Here is an 18,480-nt window from a genome sequence, read left to right as displayed (position 1 = left end):
ACAGAGTGAGACTCCATCTCAAAAAAAAAAAAAAGAACAGCCGGGCGCGGTGGCTCACGCTTGTAATCCCAGCACTTTGGGAGGCCGAGGCGGGCGGATCACGAGGTCAGGAGATCAAGACCACGGTGAAACCCCGTCTCTACTAAAAATACAAAAAATTAGCCGGGCGTGGTGGCGGGTGCCTGTAGTCCCAGCTACTCGGAGAGGCTGAGGCAGGAGAATGGCGTGAACCCGGGAGGCGGAGCTTGCAGTGAGCCAAGATGGGCCACTGCACTCCAGCCTGGGCGACAGATCGAGACTCCGTCTCAAAAAAAAAAAAAAAAAAAGAACAGGGGAAGGTGAGGCAGGGTGACAGAGATGCTACCTGGACAGCCATCTCCTAGGCTCCATGGAAAGGGGGCAGAGAGCTAAGAGACAGGGACCCTCCCCGTTTACCCCACCAGATTCAATCCATCCCTCTTCTTTGGGATCAGGAAGAAGACTGGTTGGGCTCAAGTTTGTAATCCCAGCACTTTAGGAGGCCGAGGCAGGCAGATCACCTGAGATCAGGAGTTTGAGAGCAGCCTGGCCGACATGGCAAAACCCCGTCTCTACTAAAAATACAAAAATTAGCCAAGTATGGTGGCGGGTGCCTGTAATCCCAGCTGAGGCTGAGGTAGGGAGAATTGCTTGAACCCGAGAGGTGGAGGTTTCAATGAGCCGAGATCACACCACTGTACCCCAGCCTGGGCAACAGAGTGAGACTCCATCTCAAAAAAAAAAAGACTGGATGGAAGACTTGGACCTTCCACCTCTCAGGCTTAAAAACCCCATCCCCAGTACACACCTACAGGACTGGCCCCAACTCCCTCTTCTCCCCTTGTATCTCCCGCTGCCTCCTCCCCTTGCCCCTGGCATTGGAGTGACCTCAGTTCTTGGCACCAGGGCCCTCAGCACCAGATGGTGCCCGCCGATGGTTTCCTTTGTCTCGCCTTCCAGATACCCCCTCCCCTCCATGCTCTCCTCCCTCCCCCACCTGCCCTGGGGGTTGGCAGAGGGAAGGGCAGGCACCTCCCATCCCCTTGGCACTGTCCCCAGACCACAGAACTCCAGAGGCAGCTGGCCCTGAGGGGCAGTAGGTATGGTGGGGAAGACAGAGGAAGGGGATTAGGGACTCAAGAGGAGGGGCCAAAGGTGAAGGGGAGGCACAGACAAGGAGAAGAGGGAGGAACAGACAGGAGGCAGCAGAATGACCAGGCGTTGATATAAAACAGCTTTATTTGAGGGTCCTAGTCTGTGAGGGGTGGACAGATAAAAGAGGTATTTGTGATAGGGCATGAAGACCTTAAGACCCTGAGGGTGCTGTGAACAGGGAACAGTCTGATATCTGGAACCAAAGGGCAAGGAAAGGTCCTGGGGCTGAAGTGGGGACAAGGGGCACCAAAAAGCCAGTGGGGGCAGGTGGTGCTGGCCAAGGTCAGAGGCTGATGCAACAGGCTCTCTTCTCCCCAGGGCCAGGCTCTTGCCCAGCCTGGGCACTGCCCAGAGTGATGGCATTGGTCCGGATGCTGTTCTGTCTCTGCTTGGACACCTTCGCAAAGATTTCTGTGAGGGCAGACGGCAGTGATCAGGCCAGAAGATTTAGAGCCCATGCTCCCTCCTCCCCAACCCCCCATACATACTGCATGCCCCTTCTGAGCATGGGGGTGGCCACACTTGCAGGAGGTTTTGCAGGAAGGAAATGAAGTGTGGACATAGGGGTCCTTTCTACTTACTTGGGTGGAGAAGGAACCAAGAGTCAGCCCCATGGGGAGTGTGGCCTGTTCCCTCCCTGAGCTCCAGGTTGAGAGGGAGGCACTGGGGGGGGACTGAGGGGGACAGGCAGTGGTGCCAGGACCCATAGAGGAGCTGAGAAATTAGTTGGGGTGAGGGCTGAGTGTCTGCATTCCTACTGCTGCCTGCAGAAGCCACGGGGATGGAATAGGGGTACAGAATAAAGGTAGGCTCTAACCTTTCAGGACAGTCTCAAAGGCTAGCTCAACATTGGTAGAGTCCAGGGCTGAGGTCTCCAGGAAGAGCAGTCCATTGTTTTCTGCCAGGAAGGGAAACACACCATTAATTGTGGGAGTCAAAGACAATAATAATAATAATATTAATGTTTGCTATATACATTTGCCATGTGCTAAACTCTTGGCATATAGCAGATCATTTAATCCTTAAAACAACTTACGAGGTAGGTTCATTTAGAAAACTGAATCCAGAAACACAAAGAAAACAAATAAGGGGCCGGGTGCGGTGGCTCACGCCTGTAATCCCAGCACTTTGGGAGGCTGAGGTGGGTGGATTACGAGGTCAGGAGTTCAAGACCAGCCTGGCCAAGATGGTGAAACCCCGTCTCCACTAAAAATACAAAAATTAGCTGGGCATGGTGGCGGGCGCCTGTAATCCCAGCTACTCGAGAGGCTGAGGCAGATAATTGCTTGAACCCAGGAGGCGGAGGTTGCAGTGAGCCAAGATCGTGCCACCGCACACCAGCCTGGGTGACGGAGCGAGACTCCATCTCAAAAAAAAAAAGAATAAGGAAATTGCTCCATGTCCCACATTTAGTAACTGGCCAACAGCAGATGGGAGACTGGGCCATGGGACTCCAGAACACCCTTAACCACCATATTGTGCTGCCTCTAAACCCAGAAAACTCCTGGGAAGCCTATCCTCTCCATAGGATCTTTGAGCATTACAGGGTGGGGCTGCCTTAAAATTAACTATGGGCCAGGCACAGTGGCTCACACCTGTAATCCCAGAACTTTGGGAGGCCGAGGCAGGTGGATCAACTGAGGTCAGGAGTTCGAGACCAGCCTGGTCAACACGATGAAACCCCATCTCTACTAAAAATACAAAAATTAGCCAGGCGTGGTGGCGCACGCCTGTAGTCTCAGCTACTCAGGAGGCTGAGGCATGGGAATCACTTGAACCCAAGAGGTGGAGGTTGCAGCAAGCCAAGATCGCACCACTGCACTCTAACCTAGGCAACAGATTGAGACCCGGTCTCAAAAAAAAAATCAATAAAGACAATCTCAGGGCAAGTGGTGGGACATCATGGGAGACACAGGGTCCCAAAGGGGAAGTGCTGGGAAATCCTGAGGAAGAGGGGATGGGGTAGAGGACTGTATGGAGGGAGGCCAGGCTAGGGGCTCTATGGGTGGGGGCAGGGCCTGGGAGGCTGCAAGGGGAAGGTGGGGTAAGCTTGGAGGAGTCAGCCTGGGTAGTGGCAGGCTCTCACCAGCAAACATTCGGGCCTCCTCAGTGGGCACTTCCCGGGCCTGGCTGAGGTCACTTTTGTTACCCACGAGCATGACGACGATCGTGGCTTCAGCATGGTCATAGAGCTCCTTCAGCCATCGCTCCACCACAGAATAGGTCTGGTGCTTGGTTAGGTCAAACACCAGGAGGGCCCCCACTGCACCACGATAGTACCTGGGTGGGAATGAGAAGGATGGACAGAGATACAATCAGAGGTATCGGACCCAGCCATGAGCAGAGCCATCAAGCTGGAACACCTGGGATCAGAGTACTAGAGATCAGGAAATACAGAAACTTGCCTCCAGGGGCCCAGAACCCAACAGAGCAGCCCAAGGCTCCTCTGCCTTCCAGGGACACTAGTCTTGGAGCCTCTAAAGTTTCACCTCCCTCAGCCAGGCACAGTGGCTCACGCCTGTAATCCCAGCACTTTGGGAGGCCAAGGCTGGTGGATCACCTGAAGTGAGGAGTTCGAGACTAGCCTAACCAACATGGAGAAACCCCATCTCTACTAAAAATACAAAAATTAGCCAGGCATGATGGCGCATGCTTGTAACCCCAGCTACTTGGGAGGCTGAGGCAGGAGAATTGCTTGAACCCGGGAGGCGGAGGTTGCAGTGAGCTGAGATCGCTCCATTGCACTCCAGCCTCAGCAACAAGAGTGAAAATTTGTCTCAGCTAACCAACTAAATAAAGTTTCACCTCCCTGCTCTAAAATCTCCATTGGCTTCCTCACAGCCAGCCCCTCTACTTTCTCAGGTTCTGGTCCTGATTTTAGCCCCTACTCTCCACCAATGCACATCTGAGCTTTAGCCAACTCTGCCACCTTCAAGATCTTCCTCAAATGGCTCCTTAACAGTGGCCTCTTCTCTCCTGTGGCCATCTTTCTAGGATTAGCTGAATGCCTACCTCTTGCAGCAGTCCCTGGCCTGACCATTCAAGGCATCACGGAAAGCATCCAGTCTCCCTCTTGGAGTTGGATGGGATGTCTTCAGACTAGTGATGTCTAACTCTCAATTTATTGATGAGTCAACTGAGGCTCATAAGAGATCAGGTAACGAGGAGCGTGTGTAACCAAAGCCCCTGACTCTTGCTTCCTGTCCCCGGCAAGTGCTATCCACCCCATACACACACAAACAGACCCCATTTTACATGCTTAGGCCTTACACTGACTGGAAGACACTTTTTTTTTTTTTTTGAGACGGAGTCTTGCTCTGTCGCCAGGCTGGAGTGCAGTGGCACGATCTTGGCTCACTGCAACCTCCACCTCCCAGGTTCGAGTGATTCTCCTGTCTCAGCCCCCGAGTAGTTGGGGTGGGGCGATTTCGGCTCACTGCAACTTCCGCCTCCCGGGTTCAAGCCATCCTCCCGCCTTAGCTTCCCAAGTATCTGGGACTACAGGTACGCACCACCAAGCCCAGCTAATTTTTCATATTTTTGGTAGAGACAGGATTTTTTTTTTTTTTTTTTTTTTTTTTTTTTTTTTTTTTTGAGACAGAGTCTCGCTCTGTCACCCAGGCTGGAGTGCAGTGGCGCGATCTCGGCTCACTGCAAGCTCCGCCTCCCGGGTTCACGCCATTCTCCTGCCTCAGCCTCCCAAGTAGCTGGGACTACAGGCGCCCGCCAACACGCCCGGCTAATTTTTTGTATTTTTAGTAGAGACGGGGTTTCACCGTGTTAGCCAGGATGGTCTCGATCTCCTGACCTCGTGATCCGCCCGCCTCGGCCTCCCAAAGTGCTGGGATTACAGGCTTGAGCCACCGTGCCCGGCCGGTAGAGACAGGATTTTGCCATGTTGCCCAGGCTGGTCTCAAATTCATGAGCTCAAGCGATCCACCCACCTTGGCCTCCCAAAGTGGTGGGATTACAGGTGTGAGCCAACACACCCAGCCTAAGAGACACTTTGGATGTGGTGTCAGGAGGCCTAATCTCCTGTGTGTCCTCTGAGTCTTCATAAAATGCAGATGCCAGGTTCAGCTTTTGGCCATCTGTGGTTAGATGAAAGTTGCCAAGTGCAGAGCATTGTGCGGAAGTGAGGGGGCGCTCTGGATCCGTGCAGCTCGCCCCCATCCTAGCTCCACCCTGATTTCACCTTGCTTGTATTTATACATAAATTAATTAATTATAGCACTTTACTCCTGTGGTACTTTAAGGGTTACATAAAATGCCAAATGTAAAGTGCCTTGTCCCTTCCTGGACACATAGCAAAGGCTTAGTAAGTGGCAATGATTCCTGCTTTTAGTAGTACTAGTCAGTGTTACTATATCCTGGCTTGTGCTGTTTCTGTTTACAGTACCTTTTACCTTCTGTGATCTCCATCCCCACCCCCCAGAGCCCACTGCTGAGCCCCCTTGCCTCCTCCTCCCCCACTTCTCCTCCAGAAGTGTTCCTTGACTTCCCCAGAACTCCCACCACCCAGCAGCCCCCCGGGCCCGGGCTCACGCCGAGGTGATGGCTCGGTACCGCTCCAGGCCAGCTGTGTCCCAGATCTGAGCCTTGACAGCAGCGGTGCCCAGCATCACAGTGCGGGTGGAGAACTCAACCCCGATGGTGGTGCGGCTGTCGTGGCTGAACTCATTGCGCGTGAATCGGGAGAGTAGATTGGTCTTCCCCACACCTGATTCGCCGATCAGCACCACTAAAGGAGTGGAGAGATAAGGGCTGAGCACGGGGTAGGGCAGCTCCAAGCCCACCTGAGCTTGGAGGGTCTGCCCAGCAGAAAAAGGGAACTGAGCTCAGAAAAAAGATTAGGGAACGGAGTCTCCTGTGAGACTGGAGTCTGCAACTCTGCATAATGCATCTGTCCTGGTGGGCAGGAAAGCCAAGAGTTTAAAACAAACAAAGGGGCTTGAGGGGTATAGCCTGGTCTGTTGATACATGGTTGCAGAGTCAGCCTGCATCTCTGGTGAGAGAGTGACATCTGTGGGCTCTTTATGAGTGTCATGCAGAGACATTACTGTTGTGTGTGAATATGGACGGGGATGGTGGGAGGTCGGGGGGTGCACAGTTCTGGACTAGGACTTGGAGTATGAGAACATTGCGCTTGTCTCTATATATATGAGCTGGGAGGACAAGTGGGAGGTTTGGTGTGTGTGTGTTTGCATAAGGAACAGAGGTGTGAATCGAAGTGTGGGTAAGGAGAAAGTTTGGCAGTTGACACATCTGTGGGTGAGAGGAAGGCATGTGTGCTCATGTGTGTGTAAGAAGTTAGGTTCCAGTTGTCCCTAAGGAGGGGCAGTCCCGCATGGTTAAGAGCATGGGGCTGGGTGTTAGACCAGCTATGTGTTCCTTCAGCAAGTTATTTAACCAATCTGAGCTGTTCTTTTCATATGAAAAATGGGGAAGACATTAGTATCTACCTTAAGGGTTATTGTAGGAAGTAAGTGAGACGTTGCCCAGGATATAGTAAGTGTAAAAATCATGACTGGAGGCCGGGCGCGGTGGCTCACGCTTGTAATCCCAGCACTTTGGGAGGCCGAGGCGGGCGGATCACGAGGTCAGGAGATCGAGACCACGGTGAAACCCCGTCTCTACTAAAAATACAAAAAAATTAGCCGGGCGTGGTGGCGGGCGCCTGTAGTCCCAGCTACTCGGAGAGGCTGAGGCAGGAGAATGGCGTGAACCCAGGAGGCGGAGCTTGCAGTGAGCCGAGATTGCGCCACTGCACTCCAGCCTGGGCGACAGAGCGAGACTCCGTTTCAAAAAAAAAAAAAAAAGAAAATATAAAAAAAAATCATGACTGGTATGATTGTTGTTAGCAGGCCAGAGTTTTCCCTTTGGGTTTTCAGAGACAAGGATCCACCTGAGGGGCCATGAAGACCCTTTAGACTGGTGGGCAGCATCTAGGGCACAGTCTTACCCATCGTGGATGAGCTGGGGGCTGGGGTAGAGTGTAGGGGGCTGATGTGAGTACAACCCACAAATTGCACTGGCACTGAGCTGAGCACACAGAATTAGAGGAGGCCATCCAGAGTGGTTCTGGAAAGGCAGGCTGGCACCCAAGGACTGGGAGTCACATATTGTGGGCTCTGGTCCCTGCTCAGCTTCCAACTAACTGTGTGAACTTGAACAAGTGACTCACCTTTTCTCAGTCTCAGTTTCCTTGCTTATACAACTTATAAAGGCCTCCTCCAACTTTAAAAGTTCCTTAGCTGGGTGTGGAGGTTCACGCCTGTAATCCCAGCACTTTGGGAGGCCAAGGCGGGAGAATCTCTTGAGCCCACAAGTTTGAGACCAGCCTGGGTAACACGGTGAAACCCCATCTCTACAAAAAATGCAAAAATTAGCCGGGCATGGTGGCATGTGTCTGTAGTCTCAGCTAATTGGGAGGCTGAGGTAGGAGGATTGCTTGAGCCCGGGGAGTGTTGCAGTGAGCCGAATTTGTGCTACTGCACTCCAGCCTGGGTGACAGAGTGAAACTCCGACTCAAAAAAAAAAAAAAAGAAAAAGAAAAAAAAATTAGCCAAGTGTGGTGGCACATGCATGTAGTCCCAGCTACTCAAGAGGCTGAGGTGGAAGGATTGTTTGAGCCCCGTAGGTTGTGGCTGCAATGAGCTGTGATGGCATCACTGCACTCCAGCCTGGGTGACAGTGAAATTGTGTCTCAAAAAATAAAAATAGGCTGGGCGCGGTGGCTCAAGCCTGTAATCCCAGCACTTTGGGAGGCCAAGGCGGGCGGATCATGAGGTCAGGAGATGGAGACCATCTTGGTTAACACGGTGAAACCCCGTCTCTACTAAAAATACAAAAAATTAGCCGGGCGTGTTGGCGGGCGCCTGTAGTCCCAGCTACTGGGGAGGCTGAGGCAGGAGAATGGCGTGAACCCGGGAGGCGGAGCTTGCAGTGAGCCGAGATCACGCCACTGCACTCCAGCCTGGGGGACAGAGCAAGACTCCGTCTCTAAAATAAAATAATAAAATAAAATAAAATAAAATAAAATAAAAATATATTTAAACATTCCTTATTTGCAAAGGACAGTATGGAAAAGCTGGAAATAATATGGATATGTGTGGGTAAGAGGATGTGTGTGCGTGCGTGTGTGTGTGTGTGTGTATATGTGTGTGTGTGTGTTCCTGCCTCTCCCCTACTGGGCACATCTCTCTCATCCCTCTCAGTGGGTAGGCTCTCAGCCCTAGCTTCATACCGCAAAGGTGCTTAGGGCAAGGGCATTGAAGTCAGACTTTGTGGCCTTTTGTAAACTACTTTGCCTCTAAGTCTCAGTTGTAAAGTGGAGATACTAATGGTTCATGTTTACAGTGTACTGAAGGCTTACTATGTGCCAGGCAGTGTCCTTAAAAGCTTTACACATATTACCTCATTTAATCCTCATAACAATGCCATGAATCCCATTACTATTTTCCCTGTTTTTACAGACAAGGCGCTTTGGGGTCAAATGACTTGCCCAAGATAACAGGGCTAGTGTTGTAAACACAGAGATGTGCTGGCCAGATCAGCCTTCAAGGAAGGACTTGCCCCAAGCTGCAGACAGGCTCCAGCTATCAGCTCCTTCAGCATCTGCCTCTGGTGCAGAGAGCAGCCTCACTGGAAGTCATGCCTTTTCTGGGCAGCCTACACCCAGTGCTCAAGCAAGGTGAGGCAATCACAGAGCTCCCCGCCATTGACCCAGGTTTTGTCCAGCCTGTGTTGCTGTTTGACTTCTCCCTCTGCCCAATTATGTTTCCTCTCCCTTCTTTTCACAGGTGCTGACTTGTAAAAAAACATTGAGCTGGGCTCGGTGGCTCACGCCTGTAATACCAGCACTTTGGGAGGCCTAGGAGGGCGGATCACAAGGTCAAGAGATCAAGACCATCCTAGCCAACATGATGAAACCCTGTCTCTACTAAAAATACAAAAATTAGCTGGGCATGGTGGTGCACACCTGTAGTCCCAGCTACTTGGGAGGCTGAGGCAGGAGAATCACTTGAACCCAGGAGGCGGAGGTTGTAGGGAGGCGGAGATTGCAGTAAGCCAAGATCGCTCCACTGCACTCCAGCCTGGGAAACAGAGCGAGACTCCGTCTCAAAAAACAAACAAACATTGAACACCCCAACTTCTCAGCGTCTGCTTCTAGGGACCCCAACCCAACCCTCAATACTTTATTTATTTTTTTTTTTTTAGACAGAGTCTTGCTCTGTTGCCCAGGCTGGAGTGCAGTGGCACAGTCTCGGCTTACTGCAACCTCCGATTCCTGGGTTCAAGTGATTCTCCTGTCTCAGCCTCCCGAGTAGCTGGGATTACAGGCACATGCCACCACGCCCAGATAATTTTTGAATTTTTAGTAGAGACAGGGTTTCCCCATGTTGGCCAGGCTGGTCTGGAACTCCCGACCTTAAGTGATCTGGCCGCCTCGGCCTCCCAAAGTGCTAGGATTACAGGCGAGAGCCACCGCACCCGGCTGACCAACCCGCAATACTTGTAAGTGGCAGGGCTGAGATCTGAACCCAGTCTGGCTCCTGACCACAATGTTACACTGCCCCTCAAAATAAAATATGATTTTTGGGGATTGTTATGGTATTAATGAAGTAGTGGCTGGTACATAGTAAGTGCTCAATAAATGGTAGTTCCTCATATTATTGCCCCAGACTATTGCTAACCCTTTCCTTCCTGGAAAAGATGCCAGTAGTACAGGTTCCCCAGCTCAAGGGCGGGTTCTGGAGTGAGAGTCCCAGCACAAGGGAGGGGCCGGGCTGAGGTTGGGAGAGGCAGAGGGGTAGGGTGGCTGGAGAGTCCACCCTGCCCTAAAGGAAGTATGAAGGTGGGGCTGGGAAACAGCAAAGGGACCAAACACAGGGGCTAGAAAGATACATGCATGCTTCCAGGGACAGCCAAGTTGAGCCCAGTGCCTGGTATGCAGGTCCAGTGAGTCAGCCAAGGGCCAGGCAGATGAGGCTACAATCCTAGGAGTCCTCCGGATTCTATCAGACTCTGCGGCAAACTCATGATATTTTCTGTCTTCCCTATGTATTTATTGCCCAACCCTATAATGGGTATGTCTCTTCTTTCTCTCCTTCCCTGTACACCTGCCCAGAAAAGATGACTTTCTTCCTCTTGTTTGCTGGTTTCCCTTTCTTCTCAAGAGAGAAGTCCTGGCTGGGTGTGGTGGCTCATGCCTGTAATCCCAGCACTTTGGGAGGCCGAGGCGGGTGGATCATGAGGTCAGGAGTTCCAGACCATCCTGGCCAATATGGTGAAACCCCGCCTCTATTAAAAATACAAAAATAAGCCAGGCGTGGTGGCAGGCACTTGTAATCCCAGCTACTCGGGAGGCTGAGGCAGAAGAATCGCTTGAACCCAGGAGGTGGAGGTTGCAGTGAGCTGAGATCATACCACTGTACTCCAGCCTGGGCGACAGAGCAAGACTCCGTCTCAGAAAAAAAAAAGAGGGAAGTCCTTTCTGAAGTCTGACCTCCATCTCTTGTGCTGCACTGGCTGACACCAGGGATTTGGGTTTCTATTAGGAACGGGGCAGAGGAGCCTAACTCAGCACTCTTAAGGAGGAATCAACATCATTATTTACCACAGTAGAGCATACTCAGAAGCTCCCTGACTTTTGCCCCTGCAACCAGACCCTCCCCCACTCCCTGCAGCTTTATTCTGAAGGAATGAGGAGCCCCAGGAGGTCTTGGTAAGACATAAAAAACAGGAGGGGTCCCTCTCTGGCTCTATTCAATCTCTTTCTGGGTCTCTCAGGCTTCCTCTTGGCTTCAGGGAACCCAACTCACCCTTGAAGACAAAGTTATAATCTTCCTCAGTTCCATTCCCCATCTTGGCTCCGCATGGAGGGTGCAGGTGTCTTCGGGGACAGAGGTGACAAGTCTGTGTGTTGGCTCAATGCCCTCAACCCTCAGCTCTCAAAAGATCTGGTCCTGCCCCTCCTCTCATTGGGGGTAAGGGGACTTCTGCAGCCAGAGGGACTGGGGGCCAACTCAAGGTTAGGCAGGGCCTAGGAAGGATCAGCTTTGGCAGGTGGGGGTGCTGTAAGGAAGCTGAGAGGACGGAAGCTGAGAACAGGAAGAGCGGGGTGGCTGGAGACCTGGGGCCAAGGTGGGTGGAGAGATGATGACGTCAGACAGGTTTGACAGGTTGGGTGTCTGCTCTCAGCCTGGGCTCCCGCAAGCCGGAGAACCAGCTCCAGCGCAGGGGCAGGGTGGGGGGCAGGAAGCTAAAAAGGGACAGAACTTTCAGAGACAGGACCTTCAGAGACAGCCCACTGAGGGCTGAGTGTGCATTGCTGGGCTTCTGGAATCTGTGGTGAGGGCCGGTCCCCCAACTAATGAGCAAGAAATAGCCCCTCAGAAACCCACTTGAGGCCAGGCGCGGTGGCTCACGCCTGTAATCCCAGCACTGGGAGGCCGAGGTGGGCAGAACACCTGAGGTCGGGAGTTGGAGATCAGCCTGACCAACATGGAGAAACCCCGTCTCTAACTAAAAACATACAGAATTAGCTGGGCGTGGTGGCACATGGCTGTAATCCTAGCTACTTGGGAGGCTGAGACAGGAGAATCGCTTGAACCCAGGAGGTGGAGGTTGTGGTGAGTCGAGATCGCGCCCTTGCACTTCAGCCTGGGTAACAAGAGCGAAACTCCATCTCAAAAAAAAAAAAAAAATTAGCTGGGCATGATGGTGGGCGCCTGCAATCCCAGCTACTTGGGCGGCCAAGGTAGGAGAATTGCTTGAACCCAGGAGGCCGAGGTTCCAGTGGGCTGAGATCGTGCCACTGCACTCCAGTCTGGGCAACAGAGACTCCTTCTCAAAAACAAAACAAAACAAAAAAGGCCGGGCACGGTGGCTCACACGTGTAATTCCAGCACTTTGGGAGGCTGAGGCGGGCGGATCACAAGGTCAGGAGATCGAGACCATCCTGAAGGAATGAGGAGCCCCAGGAGGTCTTGGTAAGAGATAAAAAACAGGAGGGGGCCCTCTCTGGCTCTATAGTAGAGGCGATGAAACCCTATCTCTACTAAAAATACAAAATATTAGCCGGGTGTAGTGGCAGGTGTCTGTAGTCCCAGCTACTGGGAAGGCTGAGGCAGGAGAATGGCGTGAACTCAGAAGGCGGAGCTTGCAGTGAGCAGAGATCGCGCCATTGCACTCCAGCCTGGGCGACGGAGCAAGACTCAAAAAAAAAAAAAAAAAGAGGCCTGGTGCGGTGGCTCCCACCTGTAATCCCAGCACTTTAGGAGGCCGAGGCCAGCGGATCACGAGGTCAGGAGTTCGAGACCAGCCTGACCAACTTGGTGAAACCCCATCTCTACTAAAAATATACAAAAATTAGCCAGGCATGGTGTCACACGCCTGTAATCCCAGCTACTCAGGAGGCTGAGGCAGGACAATCACTTGAACCCTGGAGGCGGAGATTGCAGTGAGCCAAGATTGTGCCATTGCACTCCAGCCTGGGTGACAGAGCAAGAGATTCTGTCTAAAAAAAAAAAAGAAAGAAACCCACTTGGCCTGCTTTTCCTTCAGAGCTGGCAGGGGGGTACACTGGGGGAACCAGAGTAAGGGATATTGGACCAGGGGCTGATAGAACACCAGTCACCGTGCTGCAATGCAGAGCTGCGGGAGCTGCATCATGGCCACAGTAACTTCTGCCCTTCCTTGACAGCCCAGGGCCTGGGATGGGCAGTGTTTCTCATCTTGGGTGGAGCTGGGACTCCAAACCTACCCACTTCTCTGGGATGGGTTCCTTTATATGGCACTGGGGAAGGGGGCTAGTAGCTCCCTATACAGACCTGCTTTAAGGATATTGGGTAGGCAGAGACCTGGGGCAGAAACAGACAGCTGGGGTGAGTGGTCTGAGTGTAGGAACAGGATCTGGAGATGAAGGCCTTTGGGAGGTCTGGGTTATTTCTACTCCCTGTACAGGACCTGAGGCCTCACAGCAAAGGCCTCTTGTCTACAAACGGCTTCAAGATCTGGGGACGGTCTGTGTAAGCACATGAACACCTGGAAGAAGAGGAAAGGGATAGCTTGTTCTAGGCTGTTAGGGGCACCCTCCCAATCCCAAGAATAGAAAAGGCACTCACTGGCCAGTCGAAGTGGTTCATATCTATAATCCAAGCACTTTGGGAGGCAGGAGGATGGCTTGAGCCCAGAAGTTGGAGAACAGCCTGAGCAACATATTGAGACCTCATCTCTACCAAGAACAACAACAACAACGAAAAACAAACCCTAAAAAACACAAAAAACAAAAACCCAAAAATTAGCCAGGCATGATGGTGTGTGCTTATAGTCCAGGCAACTCGGGAGGCTGAGGTAGAATCACTTGAGCCTGCAGTGAGCTGAGACTGTGTCACTGCATTACAGCCTGGGCAAGAGGGAGAACCTCTCAAAAAAAAAAAAAAAAAAAAAAAAAAAAAAAAAAAAAAAAGGCACACACCCCACCAAACCTGAAATGATAGACACTAACCTCTCAGGGCCTTTATATTCTCTGTGCAACACAACCCCTACCAGACCCTTGCACCTCTGAGCTCACTCCCACGGTTTTGCCTATGAGGTGGGTAAGACTCTATTCTGAGCGGCAGGGTCTAGGTGAGGTAACGCTGTTGGTGAGGACAAGGACTATTTGGCCTAACTGCCAAGAACCATTGTTCACCGGAGGTCATGGTGAAGGGGTGGGTAGAAGTCCATCCTTGCAGAACATGAGGAATCCTAGAAACGATGCCTGCTTCTTCCTATCTTCTCCGATTCCTCCCATCCAAGAAAGCAGCCAAGACACATGACAGGAGTTGAAGTTTATTCTTGGAAAAAACAAAGTCCCACCCTCCCCCCATTGTGTAAGAAGGTTCTTTTAGGAGGCCCCGCCCCTCCAAATGGTCATTTCTCTTTTCTGACCCCAGCTTCCACCAATGCCATTAAGATGCCGCCACTTGGGTGAGGGGCTCCTCCAGGTACTGCACCAAAGCCTGGGCCTGCAGAGGGAGAACAGGAATCAGTCTCGCACATGGCCTGGCACTAGGGACCCTAAATCCAGGTCTGCTCCCAGTGCCATAGGGAGCAACCAGCCCCCAACCCCACCTGCTCTTGGGAGCTGGCCCACACCAGAAATGGACTGAGTAGACATGAGGACTCTAGAAACAGGGTCCTGGTGGGAGTGAACACAGTGCAGAAGCACGAAGGCTGGGCCCAGGGCTATGGAGGGATGGGCACATACACACCTTGGCCTTGAGCATTCCAAAGCCCACGGTCTCCTTGGCATACATACACAGCAGAAGGTTGGCCACTCGGGTGATGGCTACACGGCCTTCCTGGTGGGGGTGATATGATGGGATGTGATGTTCTGCTTGGCATCCTTAGCACCCTCCTTCCCCAAAGGCTTCTCTGGCCCCAGAGAGACTATATCTTCCTCCCATGCCCTGGGCACAGCAGGAGGTTCAGCGGAAAAGCTTTTGGCCACAGCCCTGAACATGGGGTTCTGAGCCCAGGTTCCAGCCTCAGCACAGCCACCTACTAACCATGTTATTCTGGGAAACTTAGTCTCTCAGAAATTCAGTTTTTCTTTCTGTAATCCCTACCTTATCCTAGTTGGTGAGGGTGCTAATACCATGAAATTTCAGATCTGCCAACAGTTGTCCAAATGAGTGATGTTATTACTATGAGCTCACCCCACAGACACTGAGAGGGGCATGGGAGCGGTAACCCAACTGATATTTCTCCTCTTTTCCCATGGTAATGTTTTTCAAATTGCAGATTTGACCCCACGGTTAGGAGATAAATTAAGAAGGTTGATCAGCATTAAAAAACAAAAAAGAAAAAATGAAGTATATTACATGTAGGAAAAGTATTGTTTCATGACTTTTGTTTTAGTGGGTCTATGTGCGTGTTGAGCTCTGACTTAAAATGTCTTTCTTAAAAAATTTTTTCCTGTTTATTTATTTATTAAAATTTTTTTTGTAGAGATGAGGTCTTGTTAGGTCACCAAGGCTGGTCTTGAACTTTGGCCTCAGATAATCCTCCAGCCTCAGCCTCCCGAAGTGTTGGAATTACAGGAGTGCAGCACTGTGCTCAGCCTTAAAATGTATTTCTTTTTTTTTTTTTTTTGAGATGGAGTCTTGCTCTGTTGCCCAGGCTGGAGTGCAGTGGCGTGATCTCGGCTCACTGCAACCTCCGCCTCCTGGGTTCAAGTGATTCTCCTGCCTCAGCCTCCTGAGTGGCTGGGATTACAGGCATGTACCACCATGCCCGGCTAATTTTTGTATTTTTAGTAGAGATGGGGTTTCACCATGTTGGCCAGGCTGGTCTTGAACACCTGACCTTGTGATCCGCCCGCCTCGGCCTCCCAAAGTGCTGGGATTACAGGCGTGAGCCACCCGGGCCCAGCCCCTTAAATTGTATTTCTTATGGCTGGGTTGCGGTCAAAATGTTTGAAAGCTATTGCCCTATAGCACCAGCTCTAGGCATCCAGTAGGAGTCATACGTTGAACTAAAAATGGCATTGGTTGTGCAGGGGGTAGGGGAGAGTAGGCAGTTGAGTTACAATGAAGATCCTTCCTGGAGAGTTCACCCTCTGGCCAATTTGAAAAAAACAAAAGTAAGTTCAGCAAACTTTTACTAGGTATTTATTGTATGCCAGGAACCAAGCACTGCACTCTCTGCCTCTCTGACCTCATCTCCTACTACCCTCCTCCATTCTCACGCAACTCCAGCCATACCAACCAACCCTGTTGATCCTTGAGCAGGCATAATTCTGCCTTAGGGCCTTGGTACTTGCTGTTCTGTCCAAAATATTCTTCCCTCAGATAGCCACATGGCTTGTCCCCCACCTTTCTTCAGATCTTTGATCAAATGTCACCTTTTCAGTGAGACTGTCCCTGACACATACGCCCAACAAACTCATACTCTTTCACTTCCCTGCCTTCTCTCCATTGCATTTTCAATACCTAATATATACTACATATTTTATTTATTTTAAAAAATGTGGTTGGGCACAGTGACTCGCGCCTGTAATCCCAGCACTTTGGGAGGCCGAGGTGGGTGGATCTCTTGAGCCAGGAGTTTGAGACCAGCCTGGGCAACATGGCAAAACCCAGTCTGCAAAAAATGCAAAAATTAGCAAGGTGTGGTGGTGCATGTCTGTAGTCCCGGCTACTCAGGAGGCTGGGGCAGGAGGATCACCTGAGCCCAGGGAGGTCGAGGCTGCAGTGAGTTGTGATCGTATCACTGTGTAAGATTTATTAGGGCTGGGGGTTTTGTCTTTCTGTTTGCTATTTTTTCCCTAGTCCTGAGAATACTGCAAGGACCTAAATACTTGTAGACCGAACAGATACTAAGAAGTTCACAATCTAATGGAGACTTCCCCTTTCTAGACTTCATTTGCCTTTCTTTGAAAGCTTAAGGGGTTGGACTAGGGTCTGGAGACTGCCATGGTTCTCTGAGTCGGTGAAACTGGGATGACAACACTTTGTGTTTGCAAGTCATTCTAATGTTTATACCCATTATTTCATTTGACCTTCACAACAACCCATGAGGGGAGCGGGGAGAGGGAAATTGTCTTCTCCTTAAACATGAGGTAAGGAAGCTGAGAGAGGTTAAGCGACTTACCCAAGGTTCCACAACTGATAAGTGGATGGCTGAGACCAGAACCCAAGTCAGACCTCTCAGGTCCAGGGATCCTTCCTCACCACCACTTGATGAATAGGGTCCTGCCTATTACAAGTGCTGCTGCAGACCAACTCTTAGTAATCTTCTGGAGATCCTGTCCCTGCCCCTCCAACCATCCAGGATGGGGTCCAGGTCGCCCCCTTGGGATCCCCTTGGGGGACAGGGGAAGTCTGGCTCCCCTCTCCATACCATGCAGTCCATGAGGATGAATTTGAGATTGTCTTCATTAAACGCTTGGTTCCCGTTCCGGTCGTAGGCGGCCCAGATGTTACTGGCTATGGCAGCGGTGACCCGGGCGTCAGTGTCCCCGTAACCAGAGTAGGCCAGCAGTGATCCCTCGTTATTCAGCAGCCTGGTGAGGGGCGGGGAGGGATAACGCTGTGCTCAGAGCGGGGAGTAAAACGTCTGGGTTTCCATCCCAAGTCCCACCAAGGGCACATCCAGCAAGGCTCTGGCCTGAGTGTGTCCCGGAACGTGCCCTAAGCACCCAGCACACCGGCTTCCCTTTTCGAGAGGGGACCTCCCGGCTGGTACCCCCAGCCGCTGCCCCCTCTGCCGCCTCCTCCCTTCCTGATGATCCTTCCCCACCCCTCCCTCAGAGAGCCGCGCGCCTCCCCACTGCAGCGCTCGCCGCTCGGGTCCGTGGTCCGCACTCACAGGGTGCTCTGGACGCCTCCAGTGTTGGCTTGGCTTAGCACCTGGGTCAAAGCCTTGGGGCGCAGCATGCCTACGGCTCCTAACCCTGGGCTTTTGCACCCAGATCTCCGAGGTGCCTCCCGCGGGCCGCTACCCGCTGCTTCCCGTAGTCCCGTTGGCCTGCTCCGGGACTCCCTGGGAGTTGTAGTTTCCTCGCCTGGCTATTATGGTTCCGACTCAACCCCGCCCCACCGCGGGGGACTCTGGGAATCGTAGTTCCTTGTAGCCTCGCGAGGCACCCTGGGAACTATAGTTCGCCTTTCCAGGCCGACCACGCGGTTGTTGGGGGGCGGAAAAGAGCGGGAGTGAAAGGACAGCAGTAGCTCTGGAAGGACATTTAACCCCTTCGGGGAGAAAGGAATCAACGTGTCCGCTTAGCAGTCCACGATTCAGTAATTATACTACATCCTCATATTTGTCAGGCACGCCTTTGGTTACTTTCAAAACAGTTTTCTCCGTTATGCACAATTCTGTGCGATGAGACGAGAGGTACTATTATTATTATCTTGAGGAAACCAAGGCTCAGAAAGGCCACGCAGCCAAAACCCAGCTCCCTGCAACCGTTCTTAACAGACCCTTCAGGCCGCGATCCTCGGGGCTATAGGGTCAATCCCAGAGCTGAGATCCTAAGTGGACGTGCTTGGTGGGAAAACCCAACCTCCAAGTCGGGAAAGTCCCCTGGCCTGGAAGGGACTTGGGCTTCCAAGAAAGACCAAGTTATCACAGGGAACGGAGATAAAGCGGCGACACAGAAAGTCCTTTGTCCCGGAGCCGAGTTAGCCGCGGAGGGGGTGGGGAGGCTTTGGGCTGGAGGGGACCGCAGCACGGCTCGGGCGGGCAGCGTTGGGTCGCGGTCTCCCGGGGGAGTCCGCCCTCGCCCCCGCAATGATGGGCACGCCCCTTCCCACG

General features: G+C 52.0%; 2 protein-coding genes across 3 annotated transcripts; both read right to left on the bottom strand.

Annotated features, from left to right (window-relative positions):
* Positions 1-1,239: 1,239 nt before the first annotated feature.
* Positions 1,240-11,590, bottom strand: RAB25 (RAB25, member RAS oncogene family). The gene is made up of 5 exons (XM_063626837.1): positions 10,998-11,590; positions 5,719-5,914; positions 3,260-3,453; positions 1,991-2,071; positions 1,240-1,584 (listed from the first exon to the last, which is right to left on the bottom strand). The coding sequence occupies exons 1-5, from the start codon at positions 11,038-11,040 to the stop codon at positions 1,457-1,459; spliced, it is 642 nt and encodes a 213-aa protein (XP_063482907.1). The 5' UTR covers positions 11,041-11,590; the 3' UTR covers positions 1,240-1,456.
* A 2,404-nt stretch (positions 11,591-13,994) lies between these two features.
* LAMTOR2 (late endosomal/lysosomal adaptor, MAPK and MTOR activator 2) lies at positions 13,995-17,762 on the bottom strand. 2 transcript variants are annotated; one of them, XM_063626840.1, is made up of 4 exons: positions 17,533-17,762; positions 17,065-17,227; positions 14,433-14,522; positions 13,995-14,186 (listed from the first exon to the last, which is right to left on the bottom strand). In XM_063626840.1, exons 1-4 carry the CDS (start codon positions 17,598-17,600, stop codon positions 14,130-14,132), a joined length of 378 nt encoding a protein of 125 aa, XP_063482910.1. In that variant the 5' UTR covers positions 17,601-17,762; the 3' UTR covers positions 13,995-14,129. The 2 variants fall into 2 exon arrangements, with proteins under 2 accessions (XP_063482910.1, XP_063482912.1); XM_063626842.1 differs by lacking the exon at positions 14,433-14,522 and having other exon boundaries at positions 17,533-17,733.
* Between the last annotated feature and the right edge of the window lie 718 nt (positions 17,763-18,480).

The sequence above is a fragment of the Symphalangus syndactylus genome, chromosome 12 (genome assembly GCF_028878055.3).
Source record: "Symphalangus syndactylus isolate Jambi chromosome 12, NHGRI_mSymSyn1-v2.1_pri, whole genome shotgun sequence".
Taxonomy (NCBI): Eukaryota; Metazoa; Chordata; class Mammalia; order Primates; family Hylobatidae; genus Symphalangus; species Symphalangus syndactylus.
This window is presented reverse-complemented; position numbering and strand designations above follow the sequence as displayed.

Excerpts from the sequence above, each read along its gene's own strand:
- RAB25 (XM_063626837.1), bottom strand. The coding sequence starts at position 11,040 with ATGGGGAATGGAACTGAGGAAGATTATAACTTTGTCTTCAAGG. Across the intron at positions 3,454-5,718 it reads TACCGAGCCATCACCTCGGC|GTACTATCGTGGTGCAGTGG; the intron begins GTGAGCCCGGGC and ends ATTCCCACCCAG. Across the intron at positions 2,072-3,259 it reads GGAGGCCCGAATGTTTGCTG|AAAACAATGGACTGCTCTTC; the intron begins GTGAGAGCCTGC and ends CCTTCCTGGCAG.
- LAMTOR2 (XM_063626840.1), bottom strand. The coding sequence starts at position 17,600 with ATGCTGCGCCCCAAGGCTTTGACCCAGGTGCTAAGCCAAGCCAACACT. Across the intron at positions 17,228-17,532 it reads GGAGGCGTCCAGAGCACCCT|GCTGCTGAATAACGAGGGAT; the intron begins GTGAGTGCGGAC and ends GCCCCTCACCAG. Across the intron at positions 14,523-17,064 it reads TCATCCTCATGGACTGCATG|GAAGGCCGTGTAGCCATCAC; the intron begins GTATGGAGAGGG and ends CACCCCCACCAG.